Source organism: Papaver somniferum, chromosome 4 (genome assembly GCF_003573695.1).
Source record: "Papaver somniferum cultivar HN1 chromosome 4, ASM357369v1, whole genome shotgun sequence".
Taxonomy (NCBI): Eukaryota; Viridiplantae; Streptophyta; class Magnoliopsida; order Ranunculales; family Papaveraceae; genus Papaver; species Papaver somniferum.
Window position 1 is genome coordinate 154,484,009 of NC_039361.1, and position 25,975 is coordinate 154,509,983.

General features: G+C 35.3%; 2 protein-coding genes across 2 annotated transcripts; both read left to right on the forward strand.

Moving 5' to 3' along the window:
- Window positions 1–711: 711 nt before the first annotated feature.
- LOC113271638 (protein ENHANCED PSEUDOMONAS SUSCEPTIBILTY 1-like) lies at window positions 712–3,461 on the forward strand. Its single transcript, XM_026521530.1, has 2 exons — window positions 712–843; window positions 1,966–3,461. Exon 2 carries the CDS (start codon window positions 2,078–2,080, stop codon window positions 3,398–3,400), a length of 1,323 nt encoding a protein of 440 aa, XP_026377315.1. The 5' UTR covers window positions 712–843; window positions 1,966–2,077; the 3' UTR covers window positions 3,401–3,461.
- Window positions 3,462–7,354: 3,893 nt separating this feature from the next.
- LOC113274383 lies at window positions 7,355–8,389 on the forward strand. The gene has a single exon (XM_026523791.1). It carries the CDS (start codon window positions 7,403–7,405, stop codon window positions 8,234–8,236), a length of 834 nt encoding a protein of 277 aa, XP_026379576.1. The 5' UTR covers window positions 7,355–7,402; the 3' UTR covers window positions 8,237–8,389.
- Window positions 8,390–25,975: the final 17,586 nt, after the last annotated feature.

Sequence of the window (25,975 nt, forward strand, 5' to 3'; positions counted from 1 at the left end):
TATCTTAACACATATACTAAATGTCTAGATTACTAAATGTCTAGATTATCCTTTAATTAAAATAAAAAGACATTAAAAATATTAAATGTCTAGATTACCTTTTAATTAAAATAAAAATACTTAAATTTCTAGTGTGTGGGGTGGCCCTCAACTGTAAGACATCGGAAATCAAAAAAGACATTAAAAATTTAAAAAAGACATTAAAAATAATTAAAAATAGTCAGGATGTAACCGATTTCGTTCTACTCATTTTCAAATATTTTTTTTTTATTTTTAATTTATATCAGAATATTTTTTTTATTTTCAATTTATTTCAGGATGTATTCAATTTTTTTTTATTTTTAATTTACATCAGAATGTATTTAATATTTTTTTATTTTTAAATTTGTGTTTGGATGAATTCAGTTTCATCTTTATTTTTTTTTCTCGGTATCAATTTTATCCATAATAATTTTTTTTCCCTGTTCCATTTGAACCATAATATTTAGATAAATGATCCATTTTCCGTTTTTTCTAACGTCATTTTTGAAATCTCAAATGAACTTTGAGATCATTTTCCCATCAACTCCAGTTATGTTCTGACTGCAGGTCCTAACGGTCACGGCACAAGACCGGGGCCATTAACATGACACTTTCAGTTGACTAATAATTTTTTGATGACGTTGACCCCCCGTGGTTACGTGTGAGACTGTGAGGATTGAAAGCTAATTAGCAGTACTCCCCATCAGAAACTCCTCCCGAGGAAGAAGGCTGTCTAAAACCAGAGTCCCCTCCCCAAAATTTTGGTGCTTGGAAAATCATTCCATGTTCTTGCCATTTCGGCCGTGATCACACGAGATTTTGGTAATTCTCAACCCTTGATCCCATAATCCTTTCAGGCTATAATTTTCATTTTATTCCTTTAGTATGTTTAAGTTGCTTATTTTATGTTTAATGAATTTCTTCAGTCTGTATGTGATTGAAACCCCTATCCAAGTTTTTCTTTTTCCTATTTTATCTTCAATCATCCATATATTTCTGATTTGTCCGCTGCTGAAATGCTGTTCTAGTTATAATGGTGCATCCGGACAGTTAGTAATGTTTTTAGGAATTTGAGTAATACACACACATAAAATGTTTGATGAAATTCAAAATCCATATTGTCATTTTCTTGGAGTGTGATTATCAAAACTCAAGGGATAGCTTGAAATAGGTTTGAAAAAACTGGAGGTTCTAATGTTTTTTTAATTCGACCGGGACTGATGTTAGTTCACTGAAGTTCATATGTTCAAATGTTGTGGTTGCTTGTTCAAATATTTTGGCTATTCAGCATGTCAGCTCGAAATTCTAATTCCAGCATTTCTCATAAAGTACCAAAAATGACATTGCAAAGAAACCCGCGTCTCGTAACAAGCACAACCTATATTTCTCGGAAGACTTAGTGAGTCTGGTAATGTTAAGTAGCTTTATTGGTTTGCAAAGTGAATGATAGAATTTCCCTGGCAAGTAATAAAGGAATGTAGAACATACACAGAAAAAAGATTATAACTCCTAATAATTGTGATTAGTAAAGTTGTTAGGCAGGTATAGAACTCTTATCAATGGTGTCCTGTATATGCAACTAGGTAAGTAAACTGAGTATCTTACAGGAGTGATAGTGTAATTGAACTATGTTGCGTTGAGTAACTGCAGGGTTCAAGTCATGTATAAATTTGTTACGAGTGGAATCACATAGTGGGTTGTAGGAGTGGCATAGGAAGTTGCAGGTCCCAAGAGAATGTCAATTTGGCAGGTTCTTGTGATGTTGGCAGATAAAGCTCTTTAGACTTGTTAATCCCTCCATACTACTACTTGGTTAAGTAATCTATAGATAAGGCACTGTGTATCTTAACTGTTTCTGCATGTTCTAACACGTCTTATTAACTCTTTATCATCCCATGTCTCTTCTTATTAATTTGGACCTGTAAGCAATTTATTTTGAGGCAGATAAGGCAGCATATATATGCGGCACTATAGCAACTGTTGCACCTGCTGACCTGTGTGTACCATTGCGACCATCAACTGGAAGATCAACCAAGAGTTAGTGTATCCTGTTACAATGAGCAGTATAGGGCCAGAAGTTGTTCACATTGTCTCAAAATGCACGGTAAAGCCACAATGCATCATAAAAGAAACACCAAAGGAATTCAATTTGACACCCTGGGATCTTTCTTTTCTCTCTGCACAACCAATACAGAAGGGTCTTCTTTTTGCTAAAACCCCATCTTTGTCTGATGGCGAAAATCCAATAAACTCCATGATCAAAATTATTGAACAACTCAAGAACTCACTATCTCTTATACTCGGTCACTTCTATCCACTCTCTGGTCGCTTATCGACTAGAAAACAAGACGATCCACCTTCATATACAATTTTCTTAGACTGCGGTGACTCACAAGGAGCTGAGTTCATCTATGCTATTGCGGAAAATGTCACAGTTGCAAATATTCTAAACCCACTTAATGTACCACCAATAGTGAGATCTTTCTTTGCTTTAAATGGTTCCATAAACCATGATGGTCACACCGAGCCTTTGCTTGCCATACAGGTAACAGAGCTTGATGATGGGTATTTCGTTGGTTGTTCTTTTAACCATGTTGTAGGTGATGGCACCTCTTTCTGGCATTTTTTTAGTACATGGGCAGAAATTTGTAGAACAAAAGGAAATGTCGAGTCCATTTCACCCCTCCCTCCTATTACTAAACGCTGGTTTTCTGAAGAGGAACAGCAACAAGAAGTTTACACTGGCTTCAACCTTCCATTTTCTCACCATGATGAGTTTATTGAGCGAAGCATTGCATCATCACCACTCAGCAAGAGGATTTTTCATTTCTCAGCTCAATCAATCGCTCAGCTCAAAAGTAAAGCAAATAGCGAGGCCTGCACCAACAAGATCTCTTCATTACAAGCCTTGAGTGCGCTAGTCTGGAGGTCAGTGACACGGGTACTTGGTGTGCATGAAGAGCAAGAAACAGCCTGCAGGTTGCTCGTTAATGATAGGTTAAGATTAAGCCCACCTTTGTCCATCGACTACTTTGGATGTTGTGCAGGGGGAGTGACGGGTATAACAACGTCAAGAGAGCTACTTCGCCATGAGCTTGGATGGGCAGCTTGGTTGTTGCATGAGGCTGTAGCTAGTCGAAGTGATGATAAAGTGCGTCAGTGGCTAAATAATTGGCAAAAAAATCCCTCATCTCTCCCAGTTAGACGTGTCCCTGGTCAGCCGTTGGTGTCAATTGGTAGTTCGCCGAGGTTTGATATGTATGGGTGCGAATTTGGCTGGGGAAAGGCAATAGCTGTTCGTAGTGGGGCATCTGTGAATAGGCCTGTCAATATTTGTCCGATATCCGGTATCCGTTTCCGAGTATTCGAGATCCTATAGGATTTTATTCGTTTTATCGGATATCGGATATCAGATCGGATATTTTATCAGATATTCCTTCCTTAACATATCGGAAACGGATTAGACCCCATCCGAAATGTTAATATCCGATATCCGATAGTATAGGAACTTATTTGTAATTTATCTTAATTTCGAGTCTAGTATCGGATATTATCGGATATTGTCGGATAAATATCCCATAAGTGTCAATTATGAAAATGTTTTACAGGGGTTTTTAAGCTTTTTTGTTATAACCGGATACTATCGGATATTTATCGGATATCCGACAGCTTAGCCTATCGGAATCGATATCTGATTTTGATATCCTGTAGGATATTATCGGATATCGAATATCCGGTAGTGCTTAACATGTCGGATATCGGATTTCTAAATATCCGACGGATATTCTTCCATTGACATGCCTATCTGTGAATCATAGTGGAAACGTATGGTTGTACCCAGGTTGTGAAGGTGGAGGGAGTGTGGATTTAGAACTATGTCTTCCACAGGAGACTATGTCTGCACTCGAGTCCGATGAAGAATTCACAAGCTCACTTTGAAAGTCTGCCGTTGCATCACACGGAGAATTTGTGAGTTCGTCTTTCTCTCTCTGTTCCGTTATAAGGGTGTGAATCTAGTTATAGTATCAAAAAGCACCAAACAATATCAAAGCAGTAATAGAAAACTTTTCTCAGTTTCTCACTTTTATAAACTCTGGCATCCCAAGAGAAGTGTCTTATGCCCTGTGTGTTCGAGCTGTGTCGTTCAACATGCACAAAGCGTCTAACCGCACCCCTTAACTTCTTTACAAATCCAGCATGCATATCTTCTCAATAGGTATATTGAGGATGATGTTATTTGGGAGCTTGTAATTGTTTCTTTGATTATATGCTAAACTTTCTTTCTGTGTGTTTTATCGGCCTTTCCGCTCTCCGTTTGCTGCACATCCGTTTGCTATTTTCTACTATATTTTCTTTGCCAGTTCCTTGTTGGTAGTTGAAACATGGTCAGGAGACTAATGAGCCTGTTGCAAACACACTAAGCTATGCATGCATGCAAATGTAGCTGCTCAGAGGACACTCTAAAGGATCTATAACATTTGCTCGAAATCTTAACATGATTTTGAAAGTCTAGTGACATGTTTGAAGTGTTGGTTATGGTTCTCCCCTGCTTACACATTGCCTTCGTCTTCCTTCTTTTGCTTTTTAAAGATTCATAGTGAAATGATTACGATTCTCCGCCTTCTTTCACTTGGCCTTGAGCATATCAAGTTGGTCTGTTCCCCCAACTTCCCACATTCAGATTTCCCTATCATCAATAATCAATCTGTCCAACTCCCAGTAACAGAATTTGATGATTTGTGGTGCCACACCACTTGCACAGCAAGAAATTTATGATAGTAATTAGGGCCAATTACAAAATGGTCATACTTTTTGTAATTCGGTCACAAAATGATTATACTTTTGTAATTCATTTACAAAATGGTCTTTTCTATCCGATTTAATACTTTTGAATAAAACGGTGTTATCTTTTCCGAAAATACCCTCTCTCAATATACCCTTCCTAGTTAAATAATTGGTTGAAGTGGTGGTGATGAAGCGGTGGTGGTGGTGGAGGAGCTTAAGAATCTCTGCTAAACCCCGCAGGAAAAGCGGTGAACCCTTTGGGTGAATACGGTGTAACGATCCTGAATGCGGTGTAGCGAAGTTGAATGCGGTTTTGTGATCCTGAATGCGATGTAACGATATGTAAGCGGCACCACCACCACCTATAAATAGCACCGCCGTCAAAAAATTATAATGAAAGCAAAACTTGTGTATGGAGGGATAACTATGAAGGACGCATAGGTAATTTTATTAACATATTTAACTGTGAATCACCACTTAACTTCTTTTTTAACGGAAGTATGATTATTTTGTTAATAGTTTGTAACCGTAGGATGCTTTTGTGAATCGGGTCCTAATACTAGGACCGTTTTGTACATTTTCCTAGTAATGACTTGTGTACATGTGTTGCTAGCTAGGTTGCACGGACGCTCCATTTCTTGAGCCGTGTCCGCGTCCGACTAGCGTCGGACACGGGACGCGCGTGGGACGCTGACACGACGCGTGTCCGATGCACCAATTTGCGGTCCTGCACGTCTGGTTTGGACGCACCGATGACGCGTGTCAGACGCATTTTTGTTTCATTTTCATTTAAATTTTTTCCTTTATTTTTACTATTATTAACCAAATGAAGAAAGACAAATATTTAGATCAATAATTTAGGTCTTTATTAGGGTTTGTAATTGGAAATGACATCACATATACCTTTAGTTGGGCATGTGTTGGTCTAAGAATACATTTTGATTGTGCCGTGTGTTTAATAGTGACTGATTGTTTGACATTCGGCGTGTATAAACAAACGATATTTTTTTTTCTTTTAAAATTTATCCATATATAGTATTATTTTCTAATTTTTAGGATCGGAATATTTGACTTTGATGTATAAATACATAATTATATATATAAAATAATAAATAAATAAAATATGTATATACGTGTCCGCGTCCTAGCTTTTTGAAAATTTTGTAGTTTCCGCGTCCGCGTCGTGCCGTGTCCGCGTCTGCATCCGCATCCCCGTCTGTGCAACCTAGGTTGCTAGGTAAAAGTCATAAAATTGGGAGAGAAAAACACACAACAAAATATTCCTGCACTTTGATTCCTTCCCAATCTTTTTTCCAATAAATGGACAATACAGTGACGCAAGGCCACACAAACAATAAAGAAGCACTGCTCCAACTTCAGAGGTCAAAATTTATGTCCAACAATAACGTGGAATCTAGTCCAACACCCCTCGTGAAAATGACAACAAGCTGTTTTGAACACAACCGGGCTACTATTTAGCTCAGTCACCTACTTCATCAGCCATAGGCCGAGGCCCGAATGGCTTATCTCTAATATTTTTCTTTGGACTTTGATCTTTGTATCCTAGTTAGCAATTCGGGACGGCATACGTACGAGAATCATAAGGTTTTGGATAGGTCGGATTCGATCAAAAATCCGGTCAACGGTTTGTTGTTCGGACAGTAGTTCGGAAACGGCATACGTACGTGCATATTCGTTTTATAAATGTGAGTTCGGCATTCAAAATTCGGCTTACATATATGATAAATTGATAGGTATTATAACCTTATTACGAGACTAATTTATTTGTATATGATTTATAATATGGAAAAAGACATTTTAGTGTGATTATTTAACAAGAAGTAAACAATTTAATCGCATAAATGTGTTATAAAACGAGTTTATAGACTTTTAAACAAAAATGAACACATAAAATACAGGTTGAACAACTACCAATAGAAAATTTTAACTGAATAATCGTATTTAAAAATAAAGTACATACAAAATCAAACAAAAACCAAACAACAGAACTCTGGTCAGAGAGTTACTTATGAGAGATCTAGTTCGGAAATATCATTCGGATTCGGTCAGTTCGGATACGTTCGCGAACCATTCATGAGGTTCATATAATCCGAAAACTAGGTTCGGAGTTCAAATAATTCGGAAATATCATTCGGATTCGATCAGTTCAGATACGTTCGGGAATCATTTGGGAATGACCGGGAGAATTACTAACTAGGCTTTGTATAAAATAATATCTACTAGTAAATCCTTTTATGCCTATCTTCTGCTTTTCAGACTAGAAACAGTCCCTAATTTGGGCAATCTCAATTTTTTTCCTTAAAATAATACCATCCCCCCATGACAACATCCAAACAAAATCAGTTCCGAGAGTTTACATAGAAACCTGCAATAACCGGTTGGTCTGTGTTGTGTACTCGACTGTACCGCACCACAACAGTGACAGACCATCGCCTTGCTTTGCTTTGCTTTTCTTCAGTCCCCATCACTCTCTCAGGCCTTCAGTCCTTTTTACCTCTCTGCTCGCTGTTTCCAAACACCCCACTCCTTTTAATAAACCAAAAACAACCCAGAGAGAGTTTCATTTCTTCTGAAAATGAAGAAGAAAAATAACAACAAAGGTAAAATATACCCATCTCCATCTCCATCTCCACATTCATCATCTTGTTCTTCTATTTCAAGATATGATTTTGGTCCACACAGAGACGCATTATCGGTGTTCAAGGTATTACCAGTTACAATCTTAGCATTAGCGTCTCTTCTTACTCTTGAAGATAGAGAGGTACTAGCTTATCTCATTACCAGGTCCATTATTACGGCAAAAACTACAAACCCAGAAGCAGATTCTTCCAAAAACAACAACAGGAAGAAAAAGAAACATAAATCTCCAGACTTCGAATGTGGGTGTTTTGAATGCTACACAAGTTATTGGTATAGATGGGATTTGTCACCAAATCGACAGCTTATTCATCAAGCTATTGAAGCTTTTGAAGAACACTTGACAAATCTTGAAATAGTGAAGAATGGTAATACTAGTGGGAAGAAGAAGAGAGCAGACAAAATGGGTTCAAGAATTAAAGGAAAAATTTCAAGTAATGATGATGAGAAACAGAGTATTTCATACACAAAGTCACCACCACCATCACCATCACCATTGCCTGTTAAGAGCTTGTTTCATACTGATGATTTTGGAAATGAAGCTGCAGAAGAGGAGCTCGTGGAAGAGGGAAAAGGGTTGTTGGTGGAGGATTTGATTACTAGTGGTGGTGGTGGGGATGAAACAGGGGAAATGGTGCTTGTGGTGATGATGAAGAAGAAGAAGAACAGTGAAGAACAGGAATACAAAGGGCTGGTTAGGAAAGTATTACCAGATGTATTGGGTTTATTTAATTCTCGTTTATGGAACCTAATTTGGAGTCCCAATGTTTAGAATTAACAACAAGAGTACTAATGCTTATTGGGGTCATAAAACAAGTTTAGATTAGAAAAACACAGTACAACAACAACACAAAATACTGCAACTTTTTGTTTAATCTTGTACTACTTTTGTGGTGCTTTACTGAGAGATTTTTAATGGGAATGGATGAATGTTTTAAGGTTTGGTTAATGCCTTCTTAATCTGGTGGATTAATTTTTTGGTGTAATTTATGTGCCACACCATTCTGCAGGTACAACACTAGAAAAGAGGGGGGAGTAAGCTGCATCAACATTAACTTTTATATAGAGTACAGTACTGATGTTGAGGCAATTGCCAATGAGTTATGGTAGTTGTTGATGTTCTTGTAGCAATAAATTGCCATTGTGTTCATTGCAGTCATGTAGAGTTGAAGACCCCTCATATTGAGTGTAACCTGCCGAGAATTGATGATTTGTAAAGATGGGATAATATCATGCTTAAGGCCGGTTCCTATGGGCATGGCAAATCAAAGAGTTTGTCATTTTATGCACTCACTATGGAGCTGGCAAACTGGCCTTGCTAAGTGGCATATTTGTCACTTAGCCAGGTCAAGTGTCTACCGAGCGGTGAAGACTCGACCGCTCGGTGTAGCAAATACCGATAGGTGTAGTCTCCACCGCCAGCGGACGATACTCTACCGGTAGTATCATCTCATCTAACGGTCATAATTTCTTCATCCTATAAATACGATATTAAATTTCATTTCAACTCACACCATTTCTTCAATCTCTATTCTTTCACTCAACAAATCCAACATGTCAGTTCGAGTTCGAGCTCACAAATTTAACACAGTTGAAGATGAATCCATTTGCAGGCATTATGTTTTTGTTATGCAAGATATGGTCAATGCTGGAGAACATCAACATCAAGAGATTGTATGGAGTCGTATATTTCATAGATTTCAAGATGATAAAATGAACCTCAATATTCGAGATGCAAATGGATGTTGTGAACGCTTCCGAGTAATCAGCGGGGAGGTGAAGTTGTTTGTTGCTGCACTTACTGAAGGCTATCTAAACCGACTTTGGTCTTCTCTTAGTTGTTTGGCCAAGACACATTTGATGTGGAGCAAATGTGTCGGCTCGAATGGCGCAACAGAGTGGGAAAAAAATTTCAATTTGATGGTTGTTATCTTATCTTGAGGGTGTTGCCCGAATATGATCAGTTTAGATTAGCTGCCCAAATATAATGCATCTATCATTTGTATCAAATTTTAATTTTAAGATATTATTAATATAAAATTAGTGCATCTTTCATTAAAAGTTTAGAATTCTAATTTACATTAGTGCGTCTTTCGTTCATCTAGATAATGACATAACTTACAATAAAGACTTTAAAAGTAAAAATTTGGGATGATTTTTTTCATCTTGTTTATCTTCTTCGTTTCACCAAACTTCCAATCAATGCGATCATGAACGAAGTCTCCTTTGTTTATCTTCTTCTTTGCCTTCAAATTTTACTTCCCTTGAACTTTTCTTGGTCTTCTCTTAATTGGAGGTTTGATTTGGTTAATATCCAAAACTTGTAGACTTCTTTGATTTTTACCTATTTCGTCATAACCTTCACATATCTTATTAAAGGCGGATTCAAGCACCACTCCAGAAAAATCAAGTTGGGTAACCAAGTCAAGTTGTGATTCAAACTTTGCCATTTTGAAAGATAATAAGATAGAAAGATAGAAATTTTTTGTGTAAAATATTTGGTGTAATTTTTGTGTGATTTTTTGCTATTTTTATAGCGGTGGAGAAAGTGACATTGGAGGTTTGAAATCAATCAAACGATTGAGACTACACAACTAGCGGTTTAGTCTCGACCTCTAGCGGTGTAGCTTTAACCGAACGGTGTAGACTCGACCGCTTAAGTTTTCTCCATAGTGGCGCGACCAGTTTTCCAGGCCAGATTGCATGGAAATGGAGGGTTTAGTCATTTGCTATAGGAACCGACATGGCAAACTATAAAGTTTGCCATTTTTGCACCCATCATGGAGCTGGGAAACTGGCCTAGCTAAGTGGAAAAATTTCCACTTAGCCAGGCCAGGTCAAGTTTCTACCGAGAGGTCAACAGTACACCGTTCGGTGTTTTCTAGACCGGTAGCGCCTTAGACTAGGACGCTCGTTCAAGACTACACCGTTCGTTAGATCCAATCCAACGAACATAAATTCATCTGTCTATAAATATGCAATTCTAATTTCATTTCAACTCACACCTTCTTCCTATTTTCTTAGATATTTCAATGGCTCAAAATTCGTCTATGGCTTAGTTTATAGAAGAGCAACATGCAGCCAAAAATCAAAGGGTTGAACTTCGAGCTAATGTGCAAAATGAAATAAGAAGAGCAAGAAGTGGAAGAGTTGCACATCAGCGCAATTTTAGCATAGGAATTATGTTATCTTTACCAATCATCCAATCGTTGATGGTGTATTACAAGCCATTCCGTTTTGGGGGCGCATTTCACTGAAATTTGAAGAAGAAACAACGATCCTCAACAATCGTGATCCTATGATGTTGAGTGCTCGGTTCTCCATAATTTCTAAAAATGTTTACAAGTATATTGGTATGATAAGGGAAGCAACTCGAAACATGAGAAGTGGTGAAACCCTGCTGGAGATCAAAGGTATCGTCCAAAGTGGCTCAGTGACAACGAAGAGGAGTTCCGATATGGAAGTTGTTATGAAATCTTAAAAGTGTTGCCAAAATTTAATCTAATGTGTATGTTTTAAGTTCTTTATTTTAACTTAAATTGAATATTATTATTTATCAAATAAAAGTGCAATTACATTAAAAGGTTCGCAGACCTTAAAGTAAGTATACAGTACCACCAATACTGAAAAATATCACCGACAAACATTATTGTGTTAGTACATTCACTACCAGTTTAACAATTAACTCGATAATGAATCAAATAATAGAAAGGGATTGTGGTTCTTACCTCCAATACGATCCAAAATCCATTCAAGCTATCTTTATCCTTACTCGAGCATCACCAAGACTTATGTATAGGCTCAGCTAAAATTGCAGAACCCAATCATAATTTGGCGCTTTAGTTTAATTTTCTAAAGAGTCGAGAAAACCAATTAATTTCACTGACCTAGCATTAGGGGAAAAAACTTGGCCTAACAACCATAACACAAAAATACGTTCAATCTTCAACTCTGTGTATCCCCTTGGCAGCATAACGGTTCAAAAAAGCCTTCAACCCAGACACTCTTAATCCATATGAGTGTAATATTCCGGAATCTGTCTTTCCTTCAGTATCATTTGAGTACAAGGGAAGTAGTTGTTTCTATTTTCCTTCTGATATCCACTTTAATTGGTTAAATTGTACTATTTGACCCTCACATTATTCCCATCAATATATACAAATTTAACGGTGTGAACCCTAAAAACAACATGGACATAAAATTAATGTTTGTATGTGGAACTAAAATTTAAATCAAACTAAAATATTGAATCTCTAAATATTTAAATTTGTCTCTGAACTAAAAATTAAACCATTGAATGAAAAAATAAATCTTACCACACTCGAAATCCTTGAAAAAGAACGTATTTGCAGTGTTCCACCAATGTTCTACAATAATTCGCATAACTTGAGTCCTATGTTTTTTTCCTTTCGTGAAATATAAACGCTGCCAAGGATATCTTCGCAAGGATTCTTAAACAACTTCAGGGAGGAACCCAAACACTTCGGTTATTTCAGACCACCCACCTCTTAGTTTAGGTAAATTAACTCGCTCGGGATGGTTAGATAAATGCGTAGGTAATACACCAAGTCCAACTAGTTGCATAACATTTGCGAATTCTTTTTCTTTATCTCGGACCCATACGATATCAGTATTTGCAACAAATTTTTCTTTCTCTATCCTGTTTCTTTTTCTTTATCTATTTGTTTTGGAACTACTCATTTTTAAACAAAAAATAGCTCTGGTTTGCTCTCTAGTGAACGAAAGATTTTTTTTTTTTTGTGAATGAAAACCGAAAGGAATAGTGGTATTTATAGACGGTAGAGCACCAACTGAAGCCGGTCGAGTTTAAATCGCTACCTGTGCAAACTCCACCGGGAGATCGCGTTGAAACCGCTAGCAGCGGTTGAAACTCGATCGCTTAACTTATTTCTCATAGTGACGCGGTCAGTTTGCCAGGCCACATGGCATGGCAATTAGATGGGTCACCCAGCCCCCATAGGAACCGTCCTAAGCTTCCAAATGTGAAGCTTAAGCACTATTAAGCTGCAGTGGCACATGGACTGGAATCAGCAAGCAGTTTTTTTGGAACCATCATTTGGGACATACTCAAAAAGTTTGGAGCATATAAAATATGACAAAACCGGGATGTTAAATAGTGTTTCTGTAGTGCCACTTATCTATCCATTTTTCATAATGGCGAAAATGGCCTTATCATTTATATTTTTAAATTATTTTTAAATTAAAAAAAATTATTTTCTTAAGAATTTTTTTTTTTAGTTTAACTTTTAATATTTTTTTCATTATTTTCTTTTTATTTACGAACCTAAGTTCGGCTGACAAGTGAGATGCCAAACCCAAGTTTTTTCAAAACATACGTAGGTTCGGCTGATAATATGTCAGCCGAACTTGTGTTTTGTGAAAACATACCTAGGTTCGGCTAACAAATTTATCATCCGAACTTAACTATGCAACTGCAGAGCTTAGGTTCGGCAAATTCGATAAAAAAATAGAACATTCGAATTTAGTATTATTCTTCATAACGTGAAGTTCGTCTAACATCTTCGTGTTTAATTATCAACCGAACTCTTCTTTGACACTTTCAGGATCAAGAATAATGAGAAGTTCGGCTAATAATTTGATTTTATTGTTAGCCAAACTTTGCTATGCAATTGTCGTAAAAAAATTTTCCTTGCAATAAAATAAAAAAGAATGGAAGAAAAAGAAAATTTCAAAAAAGAAGAAAAAAACTTAAAAAAAGAAAAAAAAGTTAATAATAATTAAAAAAACTAATATTAAAATTAGTTAATTAATCAAGGATATCTAAGTAATTTAACCGCTCATTAGACACCTCTTATCACCCCACACTAGTTAGGGTCACCCAAATATATGGCCCAAACGATGTTTTTTGTTTTTTGAACCGGAACAACTTGTGAGACCAAGGCCCAAGCCTAAATACAAATCTGAAAACTAATTACAGCCCACCACTGCCTCCTAATGGCGAACTAAAGTCTCCAAATGTTCTATTTGACATTTTCTAACTCTTATATGCATTAATGGCTGAGAACAACCAGAAAACTCATGCACTCACAATCGGTTTTATGTCATTGTTAGCATCCTCAAGCCAACAATGTAATCAACTTAGATTCAGATTCCAATGTATTGTATACAGATTAATTCACGAAAATTTCGTTAGACAATGTCCGAATCTACTGCTAGACCATTATGAAGTAATCTCCACGATATTTCACTTCTTCCTATCTAATAATATCCAAAAAAAAAAATGCCATGAGTTGCAGATGCAGATGGACTTGAGTCATAAGTTTTTAGAAAAAAAAAGAAAAAGGAACAACTTGAGACCAAAGCCCAAGCCCACAATACAAACCTGAAAACTAATTAAAGCCCACTACCGTCTTCCAATTAAGAGCTAAGTCTCTAAATTTCTAACCTGGAAACCAGTTTTCATGGTATATCGTCCTTTTGACTTTCATTTATAATATCCTTCTCCCCGTGTAATCTCTTCGTCATTACTCTTTGATATTTTTTAATTGAATTTGCTAGTTCCCATCTTGTATTAAATTTGCTACCTTAACATCTTTTTCAGCTGCCAATCAAAAGGATAATGTAGCTTAGTCCCACCATTTATCCTTCCAAAAGTTTACAACCTCGTCATTCATAATCTTGATCGAGAAGTTCATCTCCAACAACATTTATTCTTTATGAATGGACTTTCATTACCATTTTCCACGTGGTTTATTATACCCTTCCGTTCTCTCTTTGGGCAAGAGCCAAAGTGGCTCCTAAAAATATTTTTAATATGCTGGTTTAGTTTTTAGAGAAATTTAAGGAAATTAAGAAAACTGATCATTGAAAGTGGTCCTAATGACACTTGTCAATAAAAGAAGTGAAGTAAAATGGTCCCCATAACACTTGGCAGCCAAACAAGTAAAGTGAAGTGGTCCAATGACACTTGTCATCAAAAGAAGTTAAGAGAAAAATGGTTCCAAAAAATTAAAGTAACATTTGACTTTCCCAATTAGTAAACCAACCTATTTTTTTGAAACATTTATTTATAGAAACCATCCTATTAAAAAAGGAATGGAGGGAGTATTATTTTTCCCAGATCTTATACACCTGATTTTGATTTTAACTCCACAACTTTCCTCCATAGTGCATTCTTCTCTATTGAGTATCTCCATCCCTATTTAGTTAGTAAATCTTTGTCTATCGCTCTAAGATTCTTCATACCAATTCCACCGAGCTCCTTTGACTTACTAAGTTTCTTCCAAGCTACCCAACAAATATTCTTCTTCTCAGTGGATCCACCCACAAATAATCTCTCATGATGTTAGAAATCCTCTTCTCGATCGCTACTGAAGATGCATCAACTCGTATGAGAAACGTACATTCATAATATTCTGATTGTTGTATTTAATTTGGAATCACAATCTTAGTCAATAACTCTAGTTTCATATCTCTGATCGGATATTTGGTGATCTTGTCTGTCAAGTTAGGAATTCTGATTATTTTTCAAGTTGGTTAGAGAACTTTACAACTAGACAGAAAGAGAATCAGAAGAGAGAGAGAGAATTATAAGAAGTATAATTTCTATTAATAAAAATCTTGTTTACATTATCAGCCTTTTTGGATACTTATACTCTCTCCGTTTTTAAATAAGAGATACTTTTACATTTTAAGTTTGGCCTATCACATTTTTTTTTAAAAGGAGGTAATATATTGTATGAACATGTGGATTATATGTAAATGAATTACGTCTCAAGTAGTCACGTGACATTTGGGACCTAATTAGTTTTCCTGCCATACACTTATTTGGATATGAGACAGCTCTTCGTAATGACTATCTAGTTTTCCATGTCTTGACTCAAATGACAACTTCGAGGTTCTTCCCAACTTCTGAGGTTGTGCTTAGGTATTTCGCGTTTATCTTTATGCATTGTTTCAATTAGAGTCCTGTGACTAGAGTCTTCGACATATGACCTTGAGTATTATCTTAGACCTCAATTGTATCACCCGCACACGCTTTCATGCGTAATTCATATTTGCATACTAGAGTCGTCCATACAAGTTTCTCTTACTTGGAAGTTCCATACAAGGAAATAGTTCACGAGATTAGCTTTGTTCGTAAGCTACCAAGGTTCTTCATAAGTATAAATAAAGGACTCCTTGCATAATAAAAACTGAACCTCATCACTTCTGTGTCCTAGTTTCAGACTAGAGTCGTCCTCTAAAAACTTATGTTTCCTCCAAGAAACATATTTAGGTTAAGCCTTTGAAAGTATTCACTAAGAGATTCGTGAAGCCCGATCAAACTATCTTTTACCTAATAGTTTTTTTTTCAGGATCTTGTTCTTATTGATCTCTAAGTTCTCGATACTTTTGATCGGGTACTTGATTGATATAAACCACAAAGTACTCTTCGTCTCAAACTTTGTGATTCCACAAGATAGACATCTAAATAACTTCTGATTTGATTTATTTATATTTTCTTGTGGGGTATAATTGATTATAGATCTCTATAACATTTTAAGAGAGTAAATTCAACCCAATATATGAGTTTGCTTGGTATGATATTTTCTTGAAGATCCATGATCAGAGCATATAAATTTCTATACCTTGATTGAATATATTTCCGAAGAAAATCAACTAGGCTTTTTGTTAGAGGGATAATAGTCATAAGATTATTCACTTAGATTAAAGTAACTCTTAGGGTTGTAAAGGATATTAGCTAATGGAATCATGTTGCGTACTTGTAAGATCCAAGAGACGTAAAGGAGCGCAACTGAAGCTGAATTACTCGTATCTAGTGTCGGTTCGGTCTTAACCACATTCCATTCTGAGGTCTGGTAATAGGATAATATCTTTAAAGTAAAATTATACAATGTGGTGATCAAGTTTTGAACTGGATCTCGAGGCTTTTCTGCTTTACAGTTTCCCTCGTTAATAAAATTTCCGGTGTCTTGTGTTATTTCTTTTCCGCATTACATTCTTTATCTTTATAATTGAAATATCATAAGTAGAACGTTAAATAACCTAGGTGGTTTTTAAAGCCTAAAAAAATGTATAGAACCTACAAGATTTATCCTTGAGAAATTTGCATCTTGAGAGAAAGATTACAAGACTTGTATTTTTGGAATTCGGTTCATATTAGTTCGAGTAAATACTAGATTATTACTTGGGTATTGATTTCTTTGGCCGTCCAAGTTAAACTTGTCCCATATCAAGTATCGGATCTTTACTGTTGATCGGGAGAAACTTCGAGTATTTCTTAGAAAGAAGATACTTGAGTTCAGTATGATAAAAATAGACTATGACCTTATACCCACGGAGATATGATATAAACTTATCTAGCGCAAAAACGGCGTGAAAAAGAAAGGGTAACTAGTATCCCACTATCTTTTTTTAGGATCTTATATGGAAAATCCTTGTATAGCTAATATGTTAGGTTATGAAACTGTATATAAGATTGGTGAACCTAGTATGTACCCGAACCGTTCATGAACATAATTCTAAAAATAAATGAGTCTTGTAGTTCTTTACTGTTGAGTAAAATACTATATAGGTTTAATAACGTACAACCTGTGATATTTCGGTTATAAAGATATAAAAATATAATGCGGAAAATACAATCTTGTAAAAAGACCCCGAGACCCAGTCTATATTGAAACACAATGATTTGAGATGTTACATAATTGTATTTTACCAGATTTCGGAATAAATGTAATACCTGCTTTAGTTGTAACCGTGCGCCTATGAATTCCTAGCAGAATACCGGTTCTGTTTAGGAATTGCTCTTGTATATCTTCTAGTAGAACCTTAATTATCTTTAGAGGATACTTGTACAAATTTTCTAGCAGAACCTTAATTATCTTTAGAAGATGCTCCCTAGAATTAAGGTTTATACATTTCGTAACCTAATTTATTATACCTCACAATATCACCTAGAAATAATATGGAGATATCTTAATCTATGAAATATAGGGTGTTAGAGCACTGCTCGGTCGTAACCGCAAGCGTTACTATCTCAAGCTTGTTTGTCAAGTTTAGTTGTCAAAACTATAAGTCTTGATTTCTAGTCTACTTATAGCTAAGTCTCGTATTAGGATAGAAAGAATAGTTGAGCATTAGACTTCAAGGAATTCATCGATTGAAGACGAAGAACTACTAAGGGGAGCTTGTGAAACTTCATCAACAAAAGGTATGTGGAGACTTGAACTCATCTATCACTCGAAAGTCTATCTACTCTATATCCTATTGAGACAAAAGTCGTATAGCTATATAGACTTCAATTAAGCACATTTAATATTTCAAGCTGAGTTTAACTCGCTTACATATTTCTCGAAATATGTGTTGGTAAGCTTTCACTTTAACCAAGTTCATCTTATATTCTTGATGAAAGTCAAAGTATGATCATGTGAAAATCGTCTGGTAACATCTTACATGATTTGTGTGAGACAATCAATTTAATATAGACTCAGAATGTTTCGTATTGATCATTTGATCACTTGGATATTGTTTTGAAGCTAATAATTTGTGTGAGACAGATATTGTCGTCTTCCGAGAATGTTTCAATGGTTGAAATGAGAGTTTAGAACAATTGGACATAAACATAGTATGCATACTTGCATATGTGTGATCTAAGTCTTGGAACCATGGTATGCGTACCCTTATGCGTACTGATTGGTTTGGTAGAGGTCCGAGAATTAAGTACGCATACCTGTATGCATACTGGCGTGAGGTTCAAGTTCCGGGACTTTACTGAGTTTGGTGGTATGCGTACCCGTTCGTATACTGGCAAACTAAAACTTGGTCCGGCCACTAAGGATGCTTACCCGTTTGCATGCTTGAGTGGATAATGTTCTAAAAACGGTTTGTTCATGAACTAATACATTTATCTAATAAGGGAATGCAATCTTTTTCAAATCGTAGATATAATATTCATGACTTGATTCGAGTGAATCAAAATCGATTTTGCTTCAATTGTGTCTATGAGAATATAAACAATTGAACAACTCTATAAATACTTTTATTTGAGTCATTTGAACTAGTTATGGTTAAGATTAATGAGGTTGATATGAAAGTGTCCATATGGCTAACTTCGGTTAACTATTTTTGAGCCAACAAATTGTACACGTTTAGGTACGGTTACTCATATCTAAATGAAGTCACTTTTCATTTGTGTGTAACAAGCTAAGTTCGATCTAACGGTTGAAAGATATTAGCTTGAGTATGATCAGGTTTTCATCTAACGATGAATATTGAATGCTTCGTTACCAAGGTAACATTCATTGCAAACCCTGATTTGAAGACTATATAAGGGAGAACTCTAGCAACTGGGAAACCTAATCCCCACACCTCCCGTGTGATACTAGTTGCGACTAGAGTCGATTCTCCTTTAACCTTAGGTTTTTCCAAAACCTTGTAGCTAGGTTAATGACTTGAAGACTTCATTGGGATTATGAAGCCAGACCCAAATATTTTCTTTGTAGTTGCGTGTTCCGATCTTGTTGTTTTCTATCGTGATTGAGTACTATCTTTTCTAAGATTTTCTCAAGATTTAATCTACGATATGCATGATAAAAATTAGTCACAAATATCTTCGTATCATCGTTTGTGATTCCACAATATCTTGTTTCGCTACCATATGATTAAGATTAATGTGAGGTGATTGATATTACTAGGCTGTTCTTCGATAATATAAGTTCGGTGAATCAATTGGTTCATGTTCACCTTGATTTATCAAAAGACGGAACAAAACTCATAGGTATATCTGTGGGAGACATATTTATCTATTCAATAGACTTTTTTGTATGAGACATATTGGTTTATCAAGTCTTCGACTTTGGGTTGTAGCAACTTTTAGTTGTGGGTGAGATCAGCAAAGGGAATCAAGTGTGTAGATTCCTGCTGGGATTTAGAGACGTAAGAAGAGCAATTGTACCTTTATCAGTGTGAGATTGGTTAGGGCTCAACTACATTCTAGTCCGAAGTTAACTTGGAGTAGACTAGTATATGTAGCGGCTTAATATAGTGTGGTGTTCAAATATGGACTAGGTCTCAGGGTTTTTCTCCATTTGCGGTTTCCTCGTTAACAAAATTTCTGGTGTCTGTGTTTTTATTTTCCGCATTATATTTGTTTTTATAATTGAAATATCACAGGTTGTGCGTGAGTTCAATCAATTTTGAATCCAACCTTTGGTTGTTGATTAAATTGATTGACACTTGGATATTGGTTTTTGATACCGTCCAAGTTATTTCTTATATTCAATCGGGCTCGCAAATTCCTATTTGTTTGATTGCATATTGAATTGAGAAATTGAGATATAACTCTTCGGTATAATTTTCTTAAGATTGAGTCTGACTGTCTAGTTGATTCTCTTGAAAGTATATTGGAGTTAGTCCATACAGATTTCTAAGTGAATTATTGGGTGTGGTTGTTAGACCCATGATTTTTATGGATGAGTCTATCTCTAGTAACGTATCTGTTTATAAATTACCAGATGCTTTTCAAAGCTTGGATCACCTGAGAGAACAGTCACATATAGGATAGTATCTAAACATTCTCTTAATGTAGAACCTGTTGAAGTCTGGAAAACACGCCTAGAAGAACAATTGGATGAACTTCTGATGAAGGTGATTCAGATATTGATGAGGAAGTCTCAAAGTATGTTAAGCTATTCGATTCGGTGGAAAAGAAGAAGATGAAAACTTCTCATGTCACACATTTTCTGACTAATATCTATCGTGCAAACAAGAAATTGAGAAGATGTTACTCAGGTGTTTATGTTTCGAATCGTTCTAACAAATCGATCCTCAAGGGTTCTAAGTAAAACCTACGTATGAAGTCACTCGAATGTGATAATCTTTATCAAAAATTATTTTCGTTGGAAGAGAAACTTGCAAAATCTGAAGCAAGGATTAACTCTCAACAAATTAGTTTTGATGACAGAGAAAGCGCTTATCTCGCTCGAGAAAAATGCCTTGAGGATGATTTAGCTGCTTCTCTTGATAAAATTAATACGTTGGAAGATGACTTGAAAAAGTTCAACACTAGTTCAAGAAAATTAACTATTATGCTAGGAGAAAGTAAAAATCATCGTGATACACGAGGATTGGGCTATAAGGGAATAAATGGTCCAAGTATTGGCAAATAGGTAAAATTTGTCAAGGCTAGTGATTCTTCTCAACAAAAGATTTCCACTTATGGAAAAAGTGAAATACCTTCACCGGAAGTTAAGGTTTGAAGTAGCAAAGTATATCAACCTCCAAAGTCAGCATACACGGATCGAGGTAAGAGAATTCCTTATGTTTGCCACTATTAAGGAAATAAAGGTCATCTGGAAAGAAAATGTCGTTTCCGTATAAGGAATGAGTAACTTCATGATGTTCTTGTTTGTGCATCACAAGAAGTTGTGAAACCAAGATCATATGTTAAGAATAATCCCCTTAACATTACAGGTTGTACTGTCCAACCTTTAGGCAAGGAAATCAATGATGTGATAAACCTAGATTTTCCTATAAACGTCATACGAATCCTTTTCACAATCGTAATGGTTATCAAAAGGATAACTCCGTAAAGACGAAGACAAGATCCGATGCTCCCAATTAGAGAAAGACTAACTTGCAAAAGAATGGTCAATTCAATTCTCTTCTGAGAAATCTAGACAAGAGTAATGGGAAGAAGGTTTCGGTTGTTCTTAAACACACTCAGAAGTTAGTTCCAAAGAAAATCAATGATACTTTGAGTGAGAAAAGGAATGATCTCCCAGATATTTTCATGACTATGGAGAAGGCACTATCCATGATGTTAGAACATAAAAAGTTCTTTGGAAAAATTGATTTGGACGTGAAAGGTTCTAAAATGATCTCTTTCATGATAATCCAAAAGCGAAACAGAATAAGCCAAAAACTATAGATGGTGAAAAATTCATAGTTACGGAATAGTCTGTTTCAGTCACCCTTGGTGAGCAAGACATTGTTCACCTCAACACAACTTGATTGTATTGCAAGTGCATCCTCACCAAGGAATGCCCTGTTAAGAATACAGTGAGGGAAGTACGAGAATTGGGGCGCACATATTATGTTAGCTATAATATTAAATATTTGGTAATGCCGTAGTATTCACGACATGATCCTTCTAAAAGGTATGTCTATAAACTTGAGAAAAATTTGTGTTTTCATCATTTGCTTAGAGTACTTATAATGATCCATGTACCTTGCTTATCGTTCATTTCTACCTAACTTGATTTGTGTCTAAGGTTCATAAATGTTTAGGTTTGAAAATAGTAGTTCAGGATGTTTGGACTTCATGGTACACATACCAGGTATGCATACCATCATTTAAAGTCAAAATCCAGGGATTTTAGTTCGCAAACCCATTTGCATACTGCTCCAAGTCACGAAAATTCGTTTTCAAACTGGTAAGCATACTGGCCTGTAGACGTCGATATTCGGTAAACTATTTTTGTCCATAACTTCTTCGTCCAAACTCGGAATGGCTCATTCTTTTTGCATTCTCTTCCTCTTTGAATTTTCTTCAAAATGGAGATGAGAATTCTTGAATTTGGATGAGTTAAGATTGGTCTCTGTCATGTCTCTGTATTGTTCCGTTTCGTCGCACTTGTTCCACTTCTTTTGGACTTGGGCACTTCTATTCTTGGAGTACTACTCATCTACTAAGCTTATTTGTAGCTTTTACAAGAATTTTGTTGGTGAATCACAAAGAATGAAGTTCAAGAATCGGCAGTAGTACGCATTCCTATGGGATTCTTGAATGTTCACAATTATTTTATGTGAACTATGGTGCATGGTCTTTAATGACTTTATATGTTCTTCTTTGTTAAGAATTTTTTTTATACGCCTTTGGTAGCTATTATTGGTGTAAATCTGTGCGAAAAAAATTGATTCTACCCTCTAAGAAAAAATCATCTTGTATGTGCATTACGAGTTTGTCTTGATGTCTAGGAAACTTCTTATGAAAATTTATTCTTGTATTTTAAGAAGGATAACTAGGGTTTGGAATAACAATTATTGTGAGTACACATAGCTATTTCCAATGATTTTCACCTTGCAATGTTTTTAGATTTACTTATTTAAATCCTAAAGTTTATTTGGAAGATGATTTTTGCAGTATTAATCTTTATTGGTTTTATATATTGCAAAAAAATGGTTTAGGATATGTGTGTTTACGCCCGTGAACTATGATTGTCCCATATACGTCAAAAGTTAAGCCTATTATGTCATTATACAAATATTGATGGAAGATAGGATGAACTTTTGATCGCAAAGATTAAGTCTATTATATGTCTTTATGCAAATATTGATAAAAAAATAAAATGAATATTTGTATATTCTACAGTATTGGTTTGTCCCTTATTCACTTCTATGTGAAAGTACTGTGTGGCTCCATAAGTTCACTTATGTTGAGCATTTCCGATTAAATTAATCAGGGATTCTCTTGTAGTTAATTCAATTTAGATTTATGGATACAAATTCATGTTTCATGTAATTTTTTAATTTCCAAATAAATCCTTCTTTTCTTGTGAAAGTAAGGTCGCTCTTGTTGTTCTTTCAGGAATGACATTTTATGGGGGAGAGTTCTTATTTGAACTTGTGCTTAATTTTTATATCTTTGTGAGGATTGAGGAGTGCGGCTGTGGAATATTATAGGGGTCATCTTGTATCTTTATAAACTCCTTGATGAATGCATTTAGCTTCGGCTATATGATTGCATCTAAAAAAAGTTGATATATGGTTCTCTTTTGGTCATGAAGTATCTCTATGGAAATTTCATTCGGATCCCACTAGTTTTCATACATTTTCCAATTTATATTGATAAAAAAGGGGAGAATTAATGTGTAGTTCACACTACAAATACATATGGTTTACGGATCATTATGTAAGGGGGAGTGGTTTTCATGTAAGATGGAGTATTGACTAAGGGGGAGTGATACATATCACCATAGTATTGTTGTCAAAGTTGTGATACAATTGAACTTTGATATTTTGTAATAATACTATGATACTGTATAACAATGATTAAGAGCTATTGTTTTATCATTGTTATAGCTACGGATCTTCAACAACTATGATGATGAGTTGAACACATTTAAAATCATTGGAGTAATTGGAAATGACGAATATTTCGAGTAATGTTGAAGAACCAAGGATATCAAGCATTTGGATCGGAAGCTACAAAGTTTATTTATTTTGTAATCCATATGTATTGATAGTTTTGTCACTAAAATTGACAAAAGGGAGATTGTTAGATCACTGCTCGGTCGAACGCGCAAGCGTTGCTATCTCAAGCTTGTTTGTCAAGTTTATTTTTAAAAACTATAAGTCTTGATTTCTAATATACTTATAGCTAAGTCTCGGATTAAGATAACAAGTGTAGTTGAGATTTATACTTCACGACGTTCATCGAATGAGACGAAGAACTACTCAAGAGAACTTGTGGAACTTCATCAACAAAAGGTATATATGTAGAGACTTGAACTCATCTATCACTCAAAAGTCTATCTACTCTATCTCCTATTTGAGACAAAAAGTCGTACTGTTATATATACTTCAATTATACAAATTTGGTATTTCGAGCCGATTTTATCTCGCTTATCCATTTCTCGAAATATGTGCTGGTAAGTTTTCGCTTTAACCAAGTTCATCTCTTATTCTTGACGAAAGTCAAAAGATGATCATGTAAAAATCGCCATGTAAAAGTCTATCTACTTTATGAAACAGTCATTTGATGTACACTCGGAATATTTCGTATTGATCATTCGATCAATTGAAAATTTCTTTGAAGCTAATAAGTTGTGTGAGACAGCTATTGTCGTCTTCCAAGAATGTTTCAATGATTGAAATGAGGGTTTAGAACATGTAACCATAATTGGATATAAATATAGTGTGTATCCACATTTGTGTAAAGTCCAAAACCGGAAACCATGGCACGCGTACCTGTACGCGTACTAAATATGCGTACCCGTACGCGTACTGGCGGAAGTTCAAGTTCCGTGAATATTTGCTGGAGTTTGGAAGTGTAAAATGGTATGCGTACCCGTACACGTACTGGCGTAACGAAAGTCAGTCCGGCTGCTTAGGTATGCGTACCCTTTTGCATACTTAAGTAGGTTATGTTCTAAAATCGGTTTATTCATGAACTAATACATTTATATAATAAGGAATACAATCTTTTTCAAACCGTGGCTATAATGTTCATGAAATGATTCGGGTGAATCAAAATCTATTTTTCTTCACTTGTGTCTTGTATACTTCTATGATAATATAAACAATTGAACAACTCTCTAACTAGTTTCTTTTGAGTCATTTGAACTAGTTGTGATAAAGATGAATAAGATTGATATGAAAGTGCTTATATGGATAAACATTGGTTAACTATTGTTGAACCAGCTAAGTATACACGTTTAGGTACGGTTACCTTTATCTAAATGATGGTACATTTCATTTCTGTATAAAAAGCTAAGTTTGATCTAAAGGTTAAAAGATATTAGCTTGAATATAACCAAGTTTTCATCTAACGGTGAATATTGAATGCTTTGTTACCAAGGTAACATTGATTGCAAACCTTGATTTGGATATTATATAAAAGAGAACTCTAGCAACCGGGAAACCTAATCCCTACACCTCCCGTGTGATACTAGTTGCGACTAGATTCGATTCTCCTTTAACATTAGGTTTTTCACGAAATCATGTAGGTTAACGACTTGAATACTTTATTGGGATTATGAAGCCAGACACAACTATTTTCTTTTTGTTTTCTATCGTGATTGAGTACTATCTTCTTTAAGATTTGCTCGAGATTTATTCTCCGATAGGCAAGATTGAAATGTAATCACAAACATATTCGTCTCATCGTTTGTGATTCCACAATATCTTGTTTCGTTAATCGATTAAGATTATTGTGATATGATTGATAATATTAGGTCATTGTCCTAATGAGAATGATCAAGTTGATGAGATAGATTATGTTGCGACCATTGCAGAAGTCTATGAATTTGATATTCTTCTAAATATAGATACTCAATAAGAGTTTACCCTTTCGATTTTCGAGGAGATATTTCCATCTAAAGATAAAAGAACTCATCTTCTTAAATCTGACATTGTTTAAATAAAATCATCGCTTGATAAACTCAAACATAGTTTTCTGAATGATAAAGAAAAATTTAACAAGCGACTGAAGAAAATCGAGGAAACTCAATGCTCTAAAAAGGCGCAAATGTCTAAATTCATCTCCGATGTTCAATATTGTCAAGATGAGATCAGGAAGTTAAAAGAAGAGAATCAGAAACTGAGAGATATACTTAATTTCTTTTGAAAAATCATCACCGTGTATGTATGTTTCAAGAGACAAGAAGGTAAGGCCAAACAAATATGAGGGATCTAAATCCATAAAACGTATTTTTGGTGTTTGATTTTTGTGCAAGCAAAGCGTGCATTTTCAAAGGGAATATCCGGATACTAAACAGAGAGAGAGATTGTATAAAACCAGAAAATC

What these genes read in the sequence shown, in the direction of transcription:
- LOC113274383 (XM_026523791.1), top strand. Translation starts at nt 7,403, where the DNA reads ATGAAGAAGAAAAATAACAACAAAGGTAAAATATACCCATCTCCATCT.
- LOC113271638 (XM_026521530.1), top strand. Translation starts at nt 2,078, where the DNA reads ATGAGCAGTATAGGGCCAGAAGTTGTTCACATTGTCTCAAAATGCACG.